The sequence below is a fragment of the Triticum aestivum genome, chromosome 5D (assembly GCF_018294505.1).
Source record: "Triticum aestivum cultivar Chinese Spring chromosome 5D, IWGSC CS RefSeq v2.1, whole genome shotgun sequence".
Classification (NCBI taxonomy): domain Eukaryota; kingdom Viridiplantae; phylum Streptophyta; class Magnoliopsida; order Poales; family Poaceae; genus Triticum; species Triticum aestivum.
The window spans coordinates 348,983,387-348,997,323 of record NC_057808.1 but is presented as its reverse complement, the minus strand read 5'-3'; the positions used below and the strand labels follow the sequence as shown (position 1 = coordinate 348,997,323).

The 13,937-nt window shown below is 44.6% G+C and overlaps 3 protein-coding genes across 3 annotated transcripts; 2 read left to right on the top strand and 1 right to left on the bottom strand.

Moving 5' to 3' along the window:
• Nucleotides 1-249: 249 nt before the first annotated feature.
• LOC123121680 (fructose-bisphosphate aldolase-lysine N-methyltransferase, chloroplastic) lies at nt 250-2,492 on the top strand. The gene is made up of 6 exons (XM_044541694.1): nt 250-823; nt 930-958; nt 1,083-1,294; nt 1,492-1,614; nt 1,707-2,111; nt 2,203-2,492. The coding sequence occupies exons 1-6, from the start codon at nt 318-320 to the stop codon at nt 2,413-2,415; spliced, it is 1,488 nt and encodes a 495-aa protein (XP_044397629.1). The 5' UTR covers nt 250-317; the 3' UTR covers nt 2,416-2,492.
• Nucleotides 2,493-2,602: 110 nt separating this feature from the next.
• Nucleotides 2,603-5,296, bottom strand: LOC123121679 (pentatricopeptide repeat-containing protein At5g61400). The gene has a single exon (XM_044541693.1). The coding sequence runs from the start codon at nt 5,180-5,182 to the stop codon at nt 3,314-3,316; it is 1,869 nt and encodes a 622-aa protein (XP_044397628.1). The 5' UTR covers nt 5,183-5,296; the 3' UTR covers nt 2,603-3,313.
• Nucleotides 5,297-7,802: 2,506 nt separating this feature from the next.
• Nucleotides 7,803-13,432, top strand: LOC123121678 (sulfate transporter 1.2). Its single transcript, XM_044541692.1, has 14 exons — nt 7,803-8,244; nt 9,740-10,098; nt 10,177-10,225; nt 10,320-10,527; nt 10,604-10,778; nt 11,161-11,226; nt 11,315-11,428; nt 11,521-11,637; nt 11,727-11,853; nt 11,945-12,231; nt 12,323-12,513; nt 12,631-12,716; nt 12,810-12,886; nt 12,981-13,432. Exons 2-14 carry the CDS (start codon nt 9,769-9,771, stop codon nt 13,122-13,124), a joined length of 1,971 nt encoding a protein of 656 aa, XP_044397627.1. The 5' UTR covers nt 7,803-8,244; nt 9,740-9,768; the 3' UTR covers nt 13,125-13,432.
• Nucleotides 13,433-13,937: the final 505 nt, after the last annotated feature.

Genomic DNA, 13,937 nt, shown 5'->3' with positions numbered 1-13,937 from the left:
AGAAGTTCTGACGAAAAACTAACTTGCACATGAAAAAATCAGGCAACTTACATATAGGTCAAATAATATTTTTTTGAGTGGTGGTCAAATAATTAATTTTTTTAGGGAAGGTCAAATAATTAGTTAACATAGAAGTGGTAAAAAGGTGCAAGAAGCTGTTATCAGTTGATCACACTGCAGCTTGGGCCCAGCACTAATCATATCCACTCCCGCCATTTACACAACAAAAACCAACGGTCATCGTTTCCCAATCCAAACAATCACCTCCTCCGACCTCCGCAACCCACGTCGCGGTGCCCGTCTCCTCCCCGCGCGCCATGGCAGCTCTCCACCACCTCGTACTCCCGCATCGACTCCTCTCCGGTCACGGACCCCCTCCCGTCCTCCGCTTCTCCAGGAGGCCGAGGCCCCTCCTCCACCTGCTCCCGTGCGCGGCCGCTGCAGCCACAAGGGCTTCGGCGGCGGCGACGGCGGTGACCGCGCCCTCGGACGCCGCGCTGCAGGACTTCCGTCGCTGGCTCTCTTCCCAGGGAGCGGAGACGGGCTCGGTGGCTCCGGCAGTCGTGCCGGAGGGCCTCGGCCTCGTGGCGGCGCGGGACCTGCCCCGCGGTGAGGTCGTCGCCGAGGTGCCCAAGAAGCTCTGGTTGGACGCGGACGCCGTCGCCGCCTCCGACCTCGGCCGCGTCTGCGGAAGCGGCGGGGACCTCCGCCCGTGGGTCTCCGTCTCGCTGCTCATCCTCAGGGAGGCTGCCCGCGGAGGGGACTCGCTGTGGGCGCCCTACCTCGCCATCCTCCCGCGCCAGACCGACTCCACCATCTTCTGGTGAGGTGACGCTGATGTGTTTGATGAAATGTCTTTGCTGTTTCTTTACGGCCTTGTATTACGCGTTCTGATGCTTTCGAGTGGTTGCTTCGTGCCTCCAGTGCAGGTCAGAAGAAGAGCTCTTGGAGATACAAGGTGGGCATGCAGTGCAAAATTCCATGCCTTCATCATCGAAACTCGATCTTCGATCTTTTGTGGATTAGTAGTTACCTGATGGAGTAGTAATTAACTTTGTATGCTTCTGTCCTTTGCTTTGCAGGAACACAATTGCTGAGCACAACGATGGGTGTGAAAGAGTATGTGCAAAGCGAATTCGATAATGTTGAAGCTGAGATCATAAACGCGAATAAAGACCTTTTTCCTGGTACTATAACATTTGATGATTTCCTATGGGCGTTCGGAGTACTAAGATCGAGGGTTTTCCCGGAGCTCCGTGGGGATAAGCTTGCTCTCATACCATTTGCTGATCTGGTAAGATCTTTGAACTCAAAACATCCCTACATGGTCTGAAGTTGCTTATCCAAAAGGCTCCCAAGTCAATTCTCATTGTGTCAATGGGCATCCTAGTAATTTTAGTGATTAAGTTGTCATGCTACCCTCAATACATGATGCACCTATAGATTCCGAATACATTCAGTTATAATCATTTTGGTACTTTGCCAAATCAGATAAATCACAACGGTGATATTACCTCAAAAGAATCCTGTTGGGAGATCAAAGGAAAAGGATTTTTAGGTAGGGATACTGTGTTCTCTTTGCGGACGCCAACAGAGGTTAAATCTGGAGAACAGGCATGCATCAACTTCTATTACTATCATTATATGTAATGTAATATTTGCCACAATCTTTCATAACCAGCAGTTTCAATGATATACTTTGACAGATATATGTTCAGTATGACCTGGACAAGAGTAATGCTGAATTGGCGCTTGACTATGGGTTCACCGAAGCAAACTCGTCAAGGGACTCATATACTCTGACGCTGGAGATCTCTGAATCTGATCCATTCTATGAAGACAAACTTGACATTGCAGAGCTAAACGGAATGGGGGAGACCGCATACTTCGATGTTGTCCTCGGTGAATCTCTTCCTCCTCAAATGATTACGTACCTGCGATTACTTTGTCTTGGGGGAACAGACGCGTTTCTCTTGGAAGCCCTCTTTAGAAATAAAGTTTGGGAGCACCTTGAACTGCCTGTGAGTCGTGATAACGAGGAATCAATATGCCAAGTCATCCAGAATGCCTGCAAATCTGCCCTTGCTGCCTACCACACCACCATAGAAGAGGCGAGCCTACTGAAAAAAAATGCTATTCACTTTCATCTTATTTGTTGGTTACCTCCTGATTAGTCTGATAAAACATGCATAAAATATTCAGGATGAAGAGCTATTGGAGAGAGAAGATTTGCAATCAAGACAGCAAATTGCCATTGAAGTGAGAGTGGGTGAAAAGAAAGTACTGGAGCAAATCAATGATATTTTCAAGGAGAGGGAGCAAGAATTAGATGACCTTGAGTACTACCAGGAGAGGAGGCTCAAGGATCTCGGTTTTATTGGTGACAATGGTGACATTATCTTCTGGGAGTCCTAGGGACAGATTGTACATCCTATATTTTGCAACACCAGACTAATTTGAAAAGAAAAGAAAAAAGATGGGTTCACACATTATTAACAAGTCCGATTAAAAACTGATTTCTGTGCCATAATCAATAAAACAGAATGTTTTTTTATCAAATCACTATCAACATTCAAATTTCAAACAAATACAAGATTGTCAATGATAATTCTATCAGGCACTACATAACTTCATTAATAATCTCATAAATATAGGAGACCATCTTTCACATCTCGCATGTGGCAGCAAATTTGACTATCAGCAGCGAAGCTGTACAAATTATCTATGACTAAGGTGATATGGATCATATCGTCCATTATAGTCCTAGTGATAGTCCTAGTGCAGCATGTGCTGCACACTTGCATATCTGTCTCTACTCCGAGCTTGGCTAGCTCAGAACACAAGCAATTTGTATATCAACCAGCACAGAAGCGGTTTAGCGTGCTAGATTGCATTACTGTCAATCGGTCATTTGCTACAGCTGGGCTTCAACTCTGAAGCTCTGTTCATTATAGCCATCTGCGTCTTATAATCATCTTGTGCAGCTTCTATTAATCAACATATCATCTATAAGGTACAGGACTTCCCTTAGTTTCCATTTACAGAGCTGGTGGTCCAAAATGATCCAAATTAATGTGAAGTTGGCTGAACCTTCATTTGCCTTGAGAAGCAGGTTCAATTTCTCCAAAAAAAAAGCCCTTAGTTGAAACTCATATGTGAAGGGCTATTGAGATGGCAAGCCCTCAGTTCTGTCCCAGGTGTAGCAGAATGGTTCTTCATTGTGATGACTGACAAGTCACGGGGTTCGCGATCTGTGAACTGGGCTTCTGTGAAACTTCTCTCAAGCCTTGATTCTAGTCAGATGAGCCAACACTTATGTTTCAACAGTTTTGAGATCATTTGGTGCATCCCTTGACCAAATGTCAGGACAGACTGTTGTCATGGGTTTAACACCGACCTTAACCATATCAGCATAGAGCATCATGGCATTCAAGACATAGCCAAGCATGCACTGCCCACGAATCAGTAGTGAGTAAGTGAAGCTATCGGGCACCATACCAGATTCTCTCATGCAAGAGAAGAACTTGCCAGCTTCACGGTATTGGCCATCTAAATAGAGACCATATATCAAGGTCATGTATGTCACACTGTTTGGGATTGAATGGTCTTCCTCAGTTGTGGAGTTCGATAAATAGGTACGAATGTCAGCATGCTTCTTCTGCCCTGAGTGCTTCATGAAGATCATGACTGCATCTTGAATCCTATTCTCTCTGCAGAGACCATCAACAAGAACTGACACTGTGACTGAATTTGGAGAAATGCCTTTCTCCGCCATCTCCTTCTGTAACCTAAAAGCAGCATTGATGTCACCATCCTTGGCGTGGCCATGAATCAGAGCCGTGTATGTCAACACATTAGGTTCAACCCCTTTGGCTATCATCTCCGTGTATATAGCCATTGCTATTTCCATCTTCCCTTTCTTTGAATGCCCATCTATCAAGGAGGAGTACGTCACCACATTGGGCTCAATTCCAACCCCACTCATTATTGTGCATGTTGCCAGGGCTTCTGCTAGATCTCCATTCTTGCAGTACTCATCAATTAGCGCGTTGTATGCAGCAGCATTAAGATTAATACCAGATTGCTGCATTGCTTCAAGAAACCTGGCCGCTACCTGCACTTGACCTCCAGAACAGAGGCCTCTTACAATTATGCTGCAGGTGAACTCATCTGGGCACAAACCTAGGCGGGTCATGTCCTCATAAACTGTTAATGCTTCTTGTGAATCACCAGACCTGAAAGCTCCATCAATCAAGCTGTTGTATACGGGCACGGTGGGAGCAACTCCATACCTGTGCATGTCAAGAAAAATATTTTTCGCATCACTTATTCTGTTCACCTGGAAGAAACCGTCAATCAGCGTTGTAAAGATCACAGCATTGGGAACAAGGCCACTCTTCAGCAGTTCCTGGTACAACGTGAGTGCCCTGTTGATACCATCCCTCTTGCAGTGGCTGCTCATCAGTGCATTGTATGTGTAATGGTTGGGTCGCATCCCTGTTTGCTTCATGGCAAGGAACAGCTGCTCAGCCTCGCCAATGCAGCCCTCGTCACAAAGTGCGGATATCATGGTCGAGTAAGTGACCACATTTGGACCAATCCGTCTCGCCGCCATCTGATTCCAGACCTGCCAAGCCTTCGCCACAGCACCCTCATGCCGGCACGCGTTGATGAGCGTGTTGTACGTCACCACGGTCGGCACCATCCCCCGGCTCAGCATTTCGTCGAACAGCTTCCAGACGCGGTCGAACCTGTGGGCTCTCACCAGCACGTCGAGGGTCGCGTTGCAGGCGGGCAGCGCCGGCAGCGTCGGCAGGCGGTGGAAGACGGACAGCGCCTCGTCATGGAGCGCCATCTGGGAGAGAGCGATGACGAGCACCCCGAGCGCGGGGCCAGGGGAGCCGGAGGTGGAGGCGAGCGCGGCGAAGGCGGCAGCGCCGGGGCGCGCGCCCGGGGAGGAGGCCTGGACGAGGGATTTCGTCAAACGGATGGCGTGCGCAAAGTTCTTGGCCGCGGCCGAGCCGTGGACGGCGGCGGCGAGGTGGGCGGCGCGGTCCCTTGAGGTGGCTGGGGTGGCAGCGGCTACGGCGGCGGCGGAGGAGGAGGACAGGCAGCGGTGGTGCGTGGCGAGGGGCCGGCGGCGGGAGGAGAGGATGAGGCGGAGTGGTGACGAGAGTGGCATGGGGTTGGCATTGGCGAGGCGGCAGATCTGTGCTGCTCTGCTCCTATTCGACTGGGAATTTGACTGCCTGGGTTTTCTCGGTGAGCACTCAGCTTGCTGATGCGGTTGGGCAAGGAGCATTCAGCAGATTCAGCTCGATGCAGTTTTTTCAAAAAAAAAAAAAGTAAGGGCTCGATGCCGGTTTATTTTTTTTACAAAAAACTGGCTCGATGCCGTTAGTCTAGCATGCATGCAAGAGGCCAAGAGCCACTCTTTGTTTTAACAATCAGACACTGATACATGCGCACATACACTGCCTCCTATGAACACACATACACATACCCTATCCCTATGATCACTTTTAAGAGATTGAGCTGGTACATCATCTTGAGATTGACAAAACCGTCACATACATCTTCATAGATGACAGGAGATCTCCTTTCATTGAACATGAATCACCGGAAGGCCTGTAATAAATACAGGAAAATGCGAACACCAGTGTCAAGTCTAGCACTTGAATCCACTTAAATTCTGATGGTCTGAAGATACCACTGTTCTCCCAACCATCCAATCATAAATTGTTTCGCAATTGTCATGTAATTGTTAGTACAGTGATTTTGATGAGAAGACCACACTAACACAGTTGTCATCCTGAGCTCACTCGCCATATAATATTTTTTAGGACGCTTTAAATCCAACCCGTGAACCTTCATATTCGGATGTTGCGCCTCATGATCATGTACTACTGGGATGCCGCTGCCCCCAAGCCATAGCTTAAGTACTGAAGGAATTTTTTGTGAAGGCTTAAATTTAGTTGAGTGCATTCATACCCCCCCCCTCCACCAAAGTTGCATATTTTCTCTTTGCCCTCCCCCACCCCCCGCGCCGCGCGAGATCCTTTGCTAGCTCCGCCACTGGTCATGGACATTTTAGGACGCACACTCCCTTTCGGCCCCATCCACACTCCCACGCTGCCGCCTTTTCGTGCCATCTTTGTCATCCAGACCGCCCCAATTTGAATCCGGGCGCCTCCGTTGAGCCATTTTTCAGAACCCCATGCCTTCTCCCCGCCGTTTGGCTGCGCAACTTCAAGGTGTTTGACGACTTGCACAGAGGTAAAAAACTTTCATAGATTTGATTTCAAAACGATTTATCTCTCTAACCGTGCGCCCAAATAACCAAACATTTATGCCATTTCGTTCCTCGTGTTAAGATCTTCAAAACTACTCCCTTCGTTCCAAAATAGATGACCCAACTTTGTACTAACTTTATACTAAGGTTAGTACAAAGTTGAGTCATCTATTTTGGAACAGAGGAAGTAGATCCGTGCTTCAAAATTGTACTGGTCGTGCTTCAAAGCTATACTAACCTGTGTTTCAAAACTGTACTAACTGTGCTTCACTTTTGAAACACATGGTTTGTGCTTTCATGCGAGAAGCACAATACTGTGCTTTACTTTTGAGGAAACAAAGTTGTGCTTTCATGTGAGAAGCACAAAAGACAATAAATGCTACTGATTACTCTGTATAATCTGAATTTTTTTCATAATTATTTAGCACATATGAATTGGTAAATGCATCATTATGACAAAGAATAAAGGAGGAGATATCTTAACTATTTATCCTGAAAGGGGAAATATCATTCACACGTTCTTGTAGTATAGTAAGAAATACATCTTAACTATTTTGAAAGAAGCTGAGTTTGTCATTCACACACTCATGTAGAATACTCCTTCTGTTTCGAAGTAATTGAAGTTTTAGGATTGTCTTATGTTAAACTAATTATAGTTTGACAAAAAAATATGAGAAAATGTGCTAAGATCTATAATGTCAAATATATAAATACTACTTCCTCCATATGGAATTGGTAGATACATCCGTTTGAGCATCATGAACGGAGGAAGTACTAAAGAGGAGTTTGTTGGTTTCGCTTCCATCCCTTCCATCGATATATGCCCCTATCATCGATTTTTTCCAAACCACACGAGAACCCCTATTAATTTTTTTTCAAACCACCCCAACCTCCTCGTTTTGGGGAAGGAAATCCCTTGCAAAGCAATCAACATAAATCAAATAAATTGCCAGTAGCAAGAAATCCTTGCAAGCAAACAACAAAATCAACTCACGTGATCGTACATACACAATCTCAATCACATCGTATCTTTCCTTACCGTTGACTATGGATTCCCTTCCCACCACATATCTCAGCATCAACCCAATTAAAATGTTCCTAAGCTGAACTACTATAATAAAGTTGCCTCGTTGCAGCACACATGTATTTAGCTAATATATATACTACCTCCGTCCCAAAATAAGCAACTCACTTTATAATAGGTACATTTCATTACGAATCTAATGACACAAATCTAGTGTTGTAGATGTCGATATATTTTTGTATAAACATGATCAAACTTAACGAAGTTTGACTTGGAACAAACACACGACTTCAATTATTTTTGAAGCGAAATTAGTCCATCTCTCCAAATCACCGGACGGCCCAGCAAGTTGAAATGTACACAGACGGATTCCCTTCCCGTCCCGTCCCGGCAAGCTCCCAGCCGCGCCCCACACGTACGGGCGAAAGCTACACCCTTGGACGGACCATTCCAACACCCTGCCCCACACGCGATTCACTTCACCTCTCGTCTCTCGTCTCTCGTCTCGTCCCGACCACTATTCCACGGTCCAAGCACTGGAACCCATCATCCTTCCCTCGCCGCCGTTGGTCCCCGTAGACCCTGACCGCGGTGCCGTTGACCGACCGGCGTAGGACGGCTCCGGTTCCACGGCCGTGGAGCCCGCGGCGACTTCCCAGCCATTTTGGTTCGGCACGTCCACATCGCCGTCCTCCCTCGTCTCCCGACTCCGTGGTATAAACAACTACCAGCAGAGATCGCGCTACCTTCCATTGCCGCTCTTTTGTCTCTTGGGCTTGTTTGTTTCCCCCGGAAGGCACATCCTCCTGGTTCCTCCAGACGGCATATATCTCCGCTCTCGCCGCAGAGGGATGCGCCATTCGCGGGCCGGTGAATCCTGAGCGCGCGGCGGCTCCATCGACCGATCACAGGAACCACTGTCTATCCGGTAAAATCCCTTCATCCGATGATTCTGATCCATGAACATCTTCTCCCCTCCCCTTCAGTCGTTCTTGGTTCTTTATTTTCTGTACAACTCGTCGCATTTCGTCTGCTACGGCTGCGGCTACACGCTGGGGTTCGATTTTTGTTAGCCGTCAGTTCCTCTGATCGGAAATCCGCAGCTTCTCCATCTCTTTTTTTATGGATGAGAAACAGGCCATTCACCGATACCTTTTGTGCGTTTTTGTGTCAGCGAGTATGCTTCGTGAGTACTTGATTAAATGTCTCACAAAAATTTCAGCTGGCTCGTCGTTAGCATCCTGTAAGTAAGGTGCGACCAAGTGTTCTTGGTTCCATCCACAGCCTAATGAAACTGGCCGAAAATGAAAAATTCTACTGAAAAAGTTACTACCTAGTTTGGTTTTCGGAAAATAAATGTGGTCAGAGCTTCTCTTAGCAATTGGGACTCGTTTAGGTGGAATGGGGACCAGTCACTACTCATGTAAGTAAGAAGATTAAGGTTACCGAATTTTGTAGTAGTATTCTTTAGTTAGATAATAATAAATCAATCCCTTCACTTGGAAACAACTGGCTTTGTTCATCTGTCTGCTCTTCGTCTCAGCTTTGATTTGGAGAATTCTACAGATGTATGGAGTATCTTCTGACATCTTAGTTGGACTATATCAGCCTAGGCACAAACTTGACTCATTTGGCTTTATTAATAGTATTAGTTGCTCATCTGTTACCATTGGGTCAGGATTCAAAGAGAATAGTTGGAACTTTCTGCACCAATTATTGCTTTTTGAATAAGCCTGCTTGGACTTTCAGACCAACACCGGAAAGTCTTGTGCTTACAAGAAACAACAGTGCACCATTATTATCTTTGAATCCTGAAACAGATGGATGTTCACACTGAACTGAACAATACAGTCGACCTTTTTTTTTACCTTTTACTGTTAGAATGGGACAGTTGGGAGAAACATATGGTTATTCTATATAAGAGTGAGCATCAAATATCAAATAGATTTTTCTATTTGGAAGATATCATAATATGGATTCACTGTTGCTATTCTTAGCTCCTCGTATGAAAAGATTTGCCTGCTAGTTGTCCGACCTCAAGGTATGTGTTCATCTTGAATAAGCATCGCCTATATTTCTCCCAAAACGAAAATTCAGGATAACCTGTCCTCCACCAACATACTGCTGATTCAATCTCTTTCTAGTACGCAAACTAGTCACGACAAAATTAGTTTACATACTTATCAGTTTACTAGCAATATAAAAAATTAAGTTCAAATTCATTCTATGTTAAGATAGAAAAAAAAGATAAAGCCATTAAACATGATAAATATCGATAGTTTCGATGCATGTAAGGGTCATCGTTTCGTGATGTCATTTTGGTGGTGTTTATATGGTTATAGTTTTTGCAATGTTGAAGTACTGTAAACGTCTAACCTCCATGCCGACTCCAGTTACTAAAATTAACTCAACTGTTTCTCCAGGATAACAAAAAGTTGTTCGAATAGCAGAGATGGTCCATCATATATCTGACGAGGCAGCAGATGAACCTGGCATCACCACACAGACACCCTCCAATGACCCATCTCAAGCACCGCTGGTGTACAAAGTGGGCTATCCCCCTCCGAAGAACTTGGCCACGGAGTTTACAGAAACATTGAGAGAGACTTTCTTCCACGACAACCCGCTGCGTCAGTACAAGGGCCAATCCGGACCGAGGAGGTTCATGATGGGGCTGGAGTTCTTGTTTCCAATATTTGGGTGGGTCAGGGATTACAGTCTCAGCAAGTTCAAAGGAGATCTGATTGCCGGGTTGACCATCGCAAGCCTCTGCATTCCTCAGGTATCATCAAGGATGACTGGTCCACCTTGGCTTTGACCACTTAAACTGTGTCTGACATTGAATGTTGGACTCTAATAGGACATTGGCTATTCGAAGCTTGCTAATTTGGACCCGCAGTATGGGCTTTGTAAGTTACTCCTCTTGATTCTGTTGCGGAGATTTGATGCGAAACATTTAAGCTTGCTTTGCTATCATAATTTACTTTTGTTAGTTGGTTTCAGACTCCAGCTTCATTCCCCCATTGATATATGCTGCAATGGGTAGCTCAAGGGATATAGCGATTGGTCCAGTTGCCGTGGTTTCTCTTTTGATAGGTTCACTTCTACAAGCTGAGGTTGACCATGTCAAAAACAAGGAGGAATACATGCGCCTCGCTTTCACGGCAACCTTCTTCGCTGGTATCACTCAAGCAGCCTTGGGATTTCTAAGGTATATGCAAACATATACTAAAAGCTTGCACATAATGTCACGTGTTGGACTAAGAGTTGGTAATTTTTTTTTTCAGGTTAGGGTTCCTTATAGAGTTCTTGTCACATGCTGCAATTGTCGGATTCATGGGGGGAGCTGCCATTACTATTGCCCTGCAGCAGCTAAAATACGTGTTGGGCATCGCAAATTTTACAAGGAAAACCGACATAGTTTCTGTTATGGAATCTGTCTGGAGATCAGTTCATCATGGGGTACATATCTCATATACTTAGCAGTAACATATCGATTTTATATCTTGATCAGAACATCATGCACTGCATTTTCTGGAATTATAAGAGCATATTTGTAATTCCTAGAACTTAAAAACATTTTCATTATTAATAGAAGTACATCATGCCATGTCGATATGGAAATAACTTATGTGGGGAAAAAATATTTTTGCAAGTGCTGAATTGTTTTTGGATCTTTGGAGCTCATCTTTATATTCATTTGGAAGTGGGCAGGTGAATTTGTTCCCCTCTTTTTTGTGGATCTTCCCGCGCCAGGAAGGGATTAGCATAGGCTTAAGATAGTACTACTGTCTGTCTGAGTTATCTAGAGTACTAACAAGGAGATGCTTGTATATATATGCAGTGGAACTGGCAGACAATTGTGATTGGTGTATCTTTCCTGGTTTTCCTTCTGTTTGCGAAGTATATCGTAAGGATTCTTTGTTCCTTGTACCTTTACAACACATTTAACATTTTAAAAATTTATTTCATCCACTAAGGATGTTTGATTTACACAGGGAAAGAAGAATAGGAAGCTTTTCTGGGTGCCAGCTATTGCTCCTATAATATCAGTGATTCTAGCAACATTTTTTGTATACATTACTCGTGCCGACAAGCAAGGTGTTCAGATAGTAAGTGACTAAGTCAGTAAAATTCAGGCTCAGTTGTGTGGACCATACACTGTTTGTCATGGATGAAAATTTTGTTGTCACTTGGTTATCAGGTAAAGCACATTGAACAGGGAATCAACCCATCATCAGTACACAAGATTTATTTCACCGGTCCATTTGTCGCAAAAGGCTTCAAGATCGGTGTTGTTTGCGGCATAGTTGGTTTGACAGTATGTATTCTGATATGAACACATATTTGTTTTTCCTGTCATGTGCATCTCCAGATTTCTCATCAATCTGTGTGTGACTACTTCATCAGGAAGCTGTAGCTATTGGAAGGACATTTGCTGCTATGAAGGACTACCAGCTAGATGGAAACAAGGAGATGGTAGCACTTGGAACCATGAACATAGTAGGATCAATGACATCTTGCTATGTCACAACAGGTAGCTTCACCCTTTTCCGCCGAACAGAGCTGACAGTAAACTGTCTGGAAAATACAGTGCCAATATCTATATCCTGTATTTTCTTTTTCAGGTTCTTTCTCACGTTCGGCAGTTAACTTCATGGCTGGCTGCAAGACTCCTGTATCCAATGTGGTTATGTCAGTGGTGGTTCTTCTTACCTTGTTGGTCATCACACCGCTATTCAAATACACACCAAATGCAATCCTAGGGTCGATCATTATTTCTGCGGTGATCGGCCTTGTGGACTATGAAGCAGCAATTCTCATCTGGAAAGTTGACAAATTGGACTTCATTGCTTGCATGGGAGCATTTTTCGGTGTTGTTTTTGTATCCGTTGAGATTGGCCTCTTGATTGCTGTAAGTACCAAGCATATCTTTGATTTAAAAATAATAATGTGTCATGTCTTTTTGCGGAGACATAAGTAGAACTTGTTCTGGATATTACCAGGTAGCAATCTCATTTGCCAAGATACTTCTACAAGTAACAAGGCCAAGGACAGCCCTACTTGGGAACCTTCCCGGCACCACAATATACAGGAACATCAGCCAGTATCCAGAAGCAAAACTTACTCCCGGGGTGGTGATTGTGAGGGTTGATTCTGCTATTTATTTTTCCAACTCTAATTATGTCCGAGAAAGGTAAAGATGATAAATTTACCACACATTATATTTTGAATTTGAAGAATGGTAAAAAAACGCACACATGAATTCAGTAACTTCAGCCTCATAGGCCTGATATCTGGTGCTCCATGGCAGAATTCTTAGGTGGCTGACAGACGAAGAAGACAGAGCTAAAGCACTGGGGTTGCCTAAAATCAGTTCCTTGATTGTGGAAATGTCGCGTAAGTAGAATTATATGTTGGTCTCAGAAGTTTCACACTATTTGTTTTTTCAATCATTGTACTGAAGCAGTCTGGTGAAAAATGCTGGTGCAGCGGTCATCGACATCGATACAAGCGGCATACATGCTCTTGAAGATCTGTACAAGAATCTTCAGAAAAGAGATATGCAGGTACACCCATTCAAGCTACACACACTTTCAGAAAACTATAATCTTGTTTCACAGGGCAGCTGATAATGTTGTTTTGTATTGTGTGTTTTGGCAGCTCATTCTGTCAAATCCTGGTTCCGTCGTCATAGAAAAATTGCAAGCATCGAAGCTCACCGAGCACATTGGAAGCAGTCATATATTCCTTGCAGTCTCTGACGCCGTGCGATTCTGTACGACGAAGTCGATGCAGGAACCGTGAGAGAAGTAGTTCGGCGGAATGGCTGGTGGTGCCATGGTGCTAGTGTTGAGAATAGTTTTTGTGCTCCCTGTGATCTAAGGTGGGCAGCGCAAGATGATGTGGCGTTGTGGCCAATGTAGAAACATATAATAAGGTAAGGCAATTACGGGAGCCTCTCCCATTATAAGATGTTCTAACTTTTTTCTGGAACAATGTATATAGCCGTATATTAGTGTGTTTGTTCACTCATTTCAGTCCATGTGTAGTCCATATTGAAATATTTAAAACATCTTATAATAGTGAACGGAGGGAGTAGAAGATAAGGTTTAGAAGTGCTCCTCTACTGAGTATGAAGGAAGTAAATTTTTGGAACTCATGGCGGATCTTCCACAAGTATGTACAGATATACATAAAGGATCAACGTGGGATCTCGGTGCATTTCTTTTTCTTGATCAAACGAGAGGCCTCCCTCTCCCATTTTATTAAGAGAAACCAAGGTTCACAACTACTACTAGGGTTCTCGTTACCCCACACACGACATACTATCTTACATGACCGGGGATCACGACGAACCCCAGCCCAGCACCTCAAAGGATCATGCGAGATCCCAAAATAAAAGCAGAGCACATACCAGCTGAACCGGGGCACCCACACAACATTTCAGATACTAGGGTACAACATACAGTAGTTGGAAGCAAAACCTAACACATCATAGCTAAAGCAAGAACTAGATAACGGCTGAGGCAGCAGCAACGACGAAGAAGGTAAGCCACCGGGATCTCAGTGCATGCTCATACATGATCAAGCATCGACGGATGCAATGTTGGCATCGTT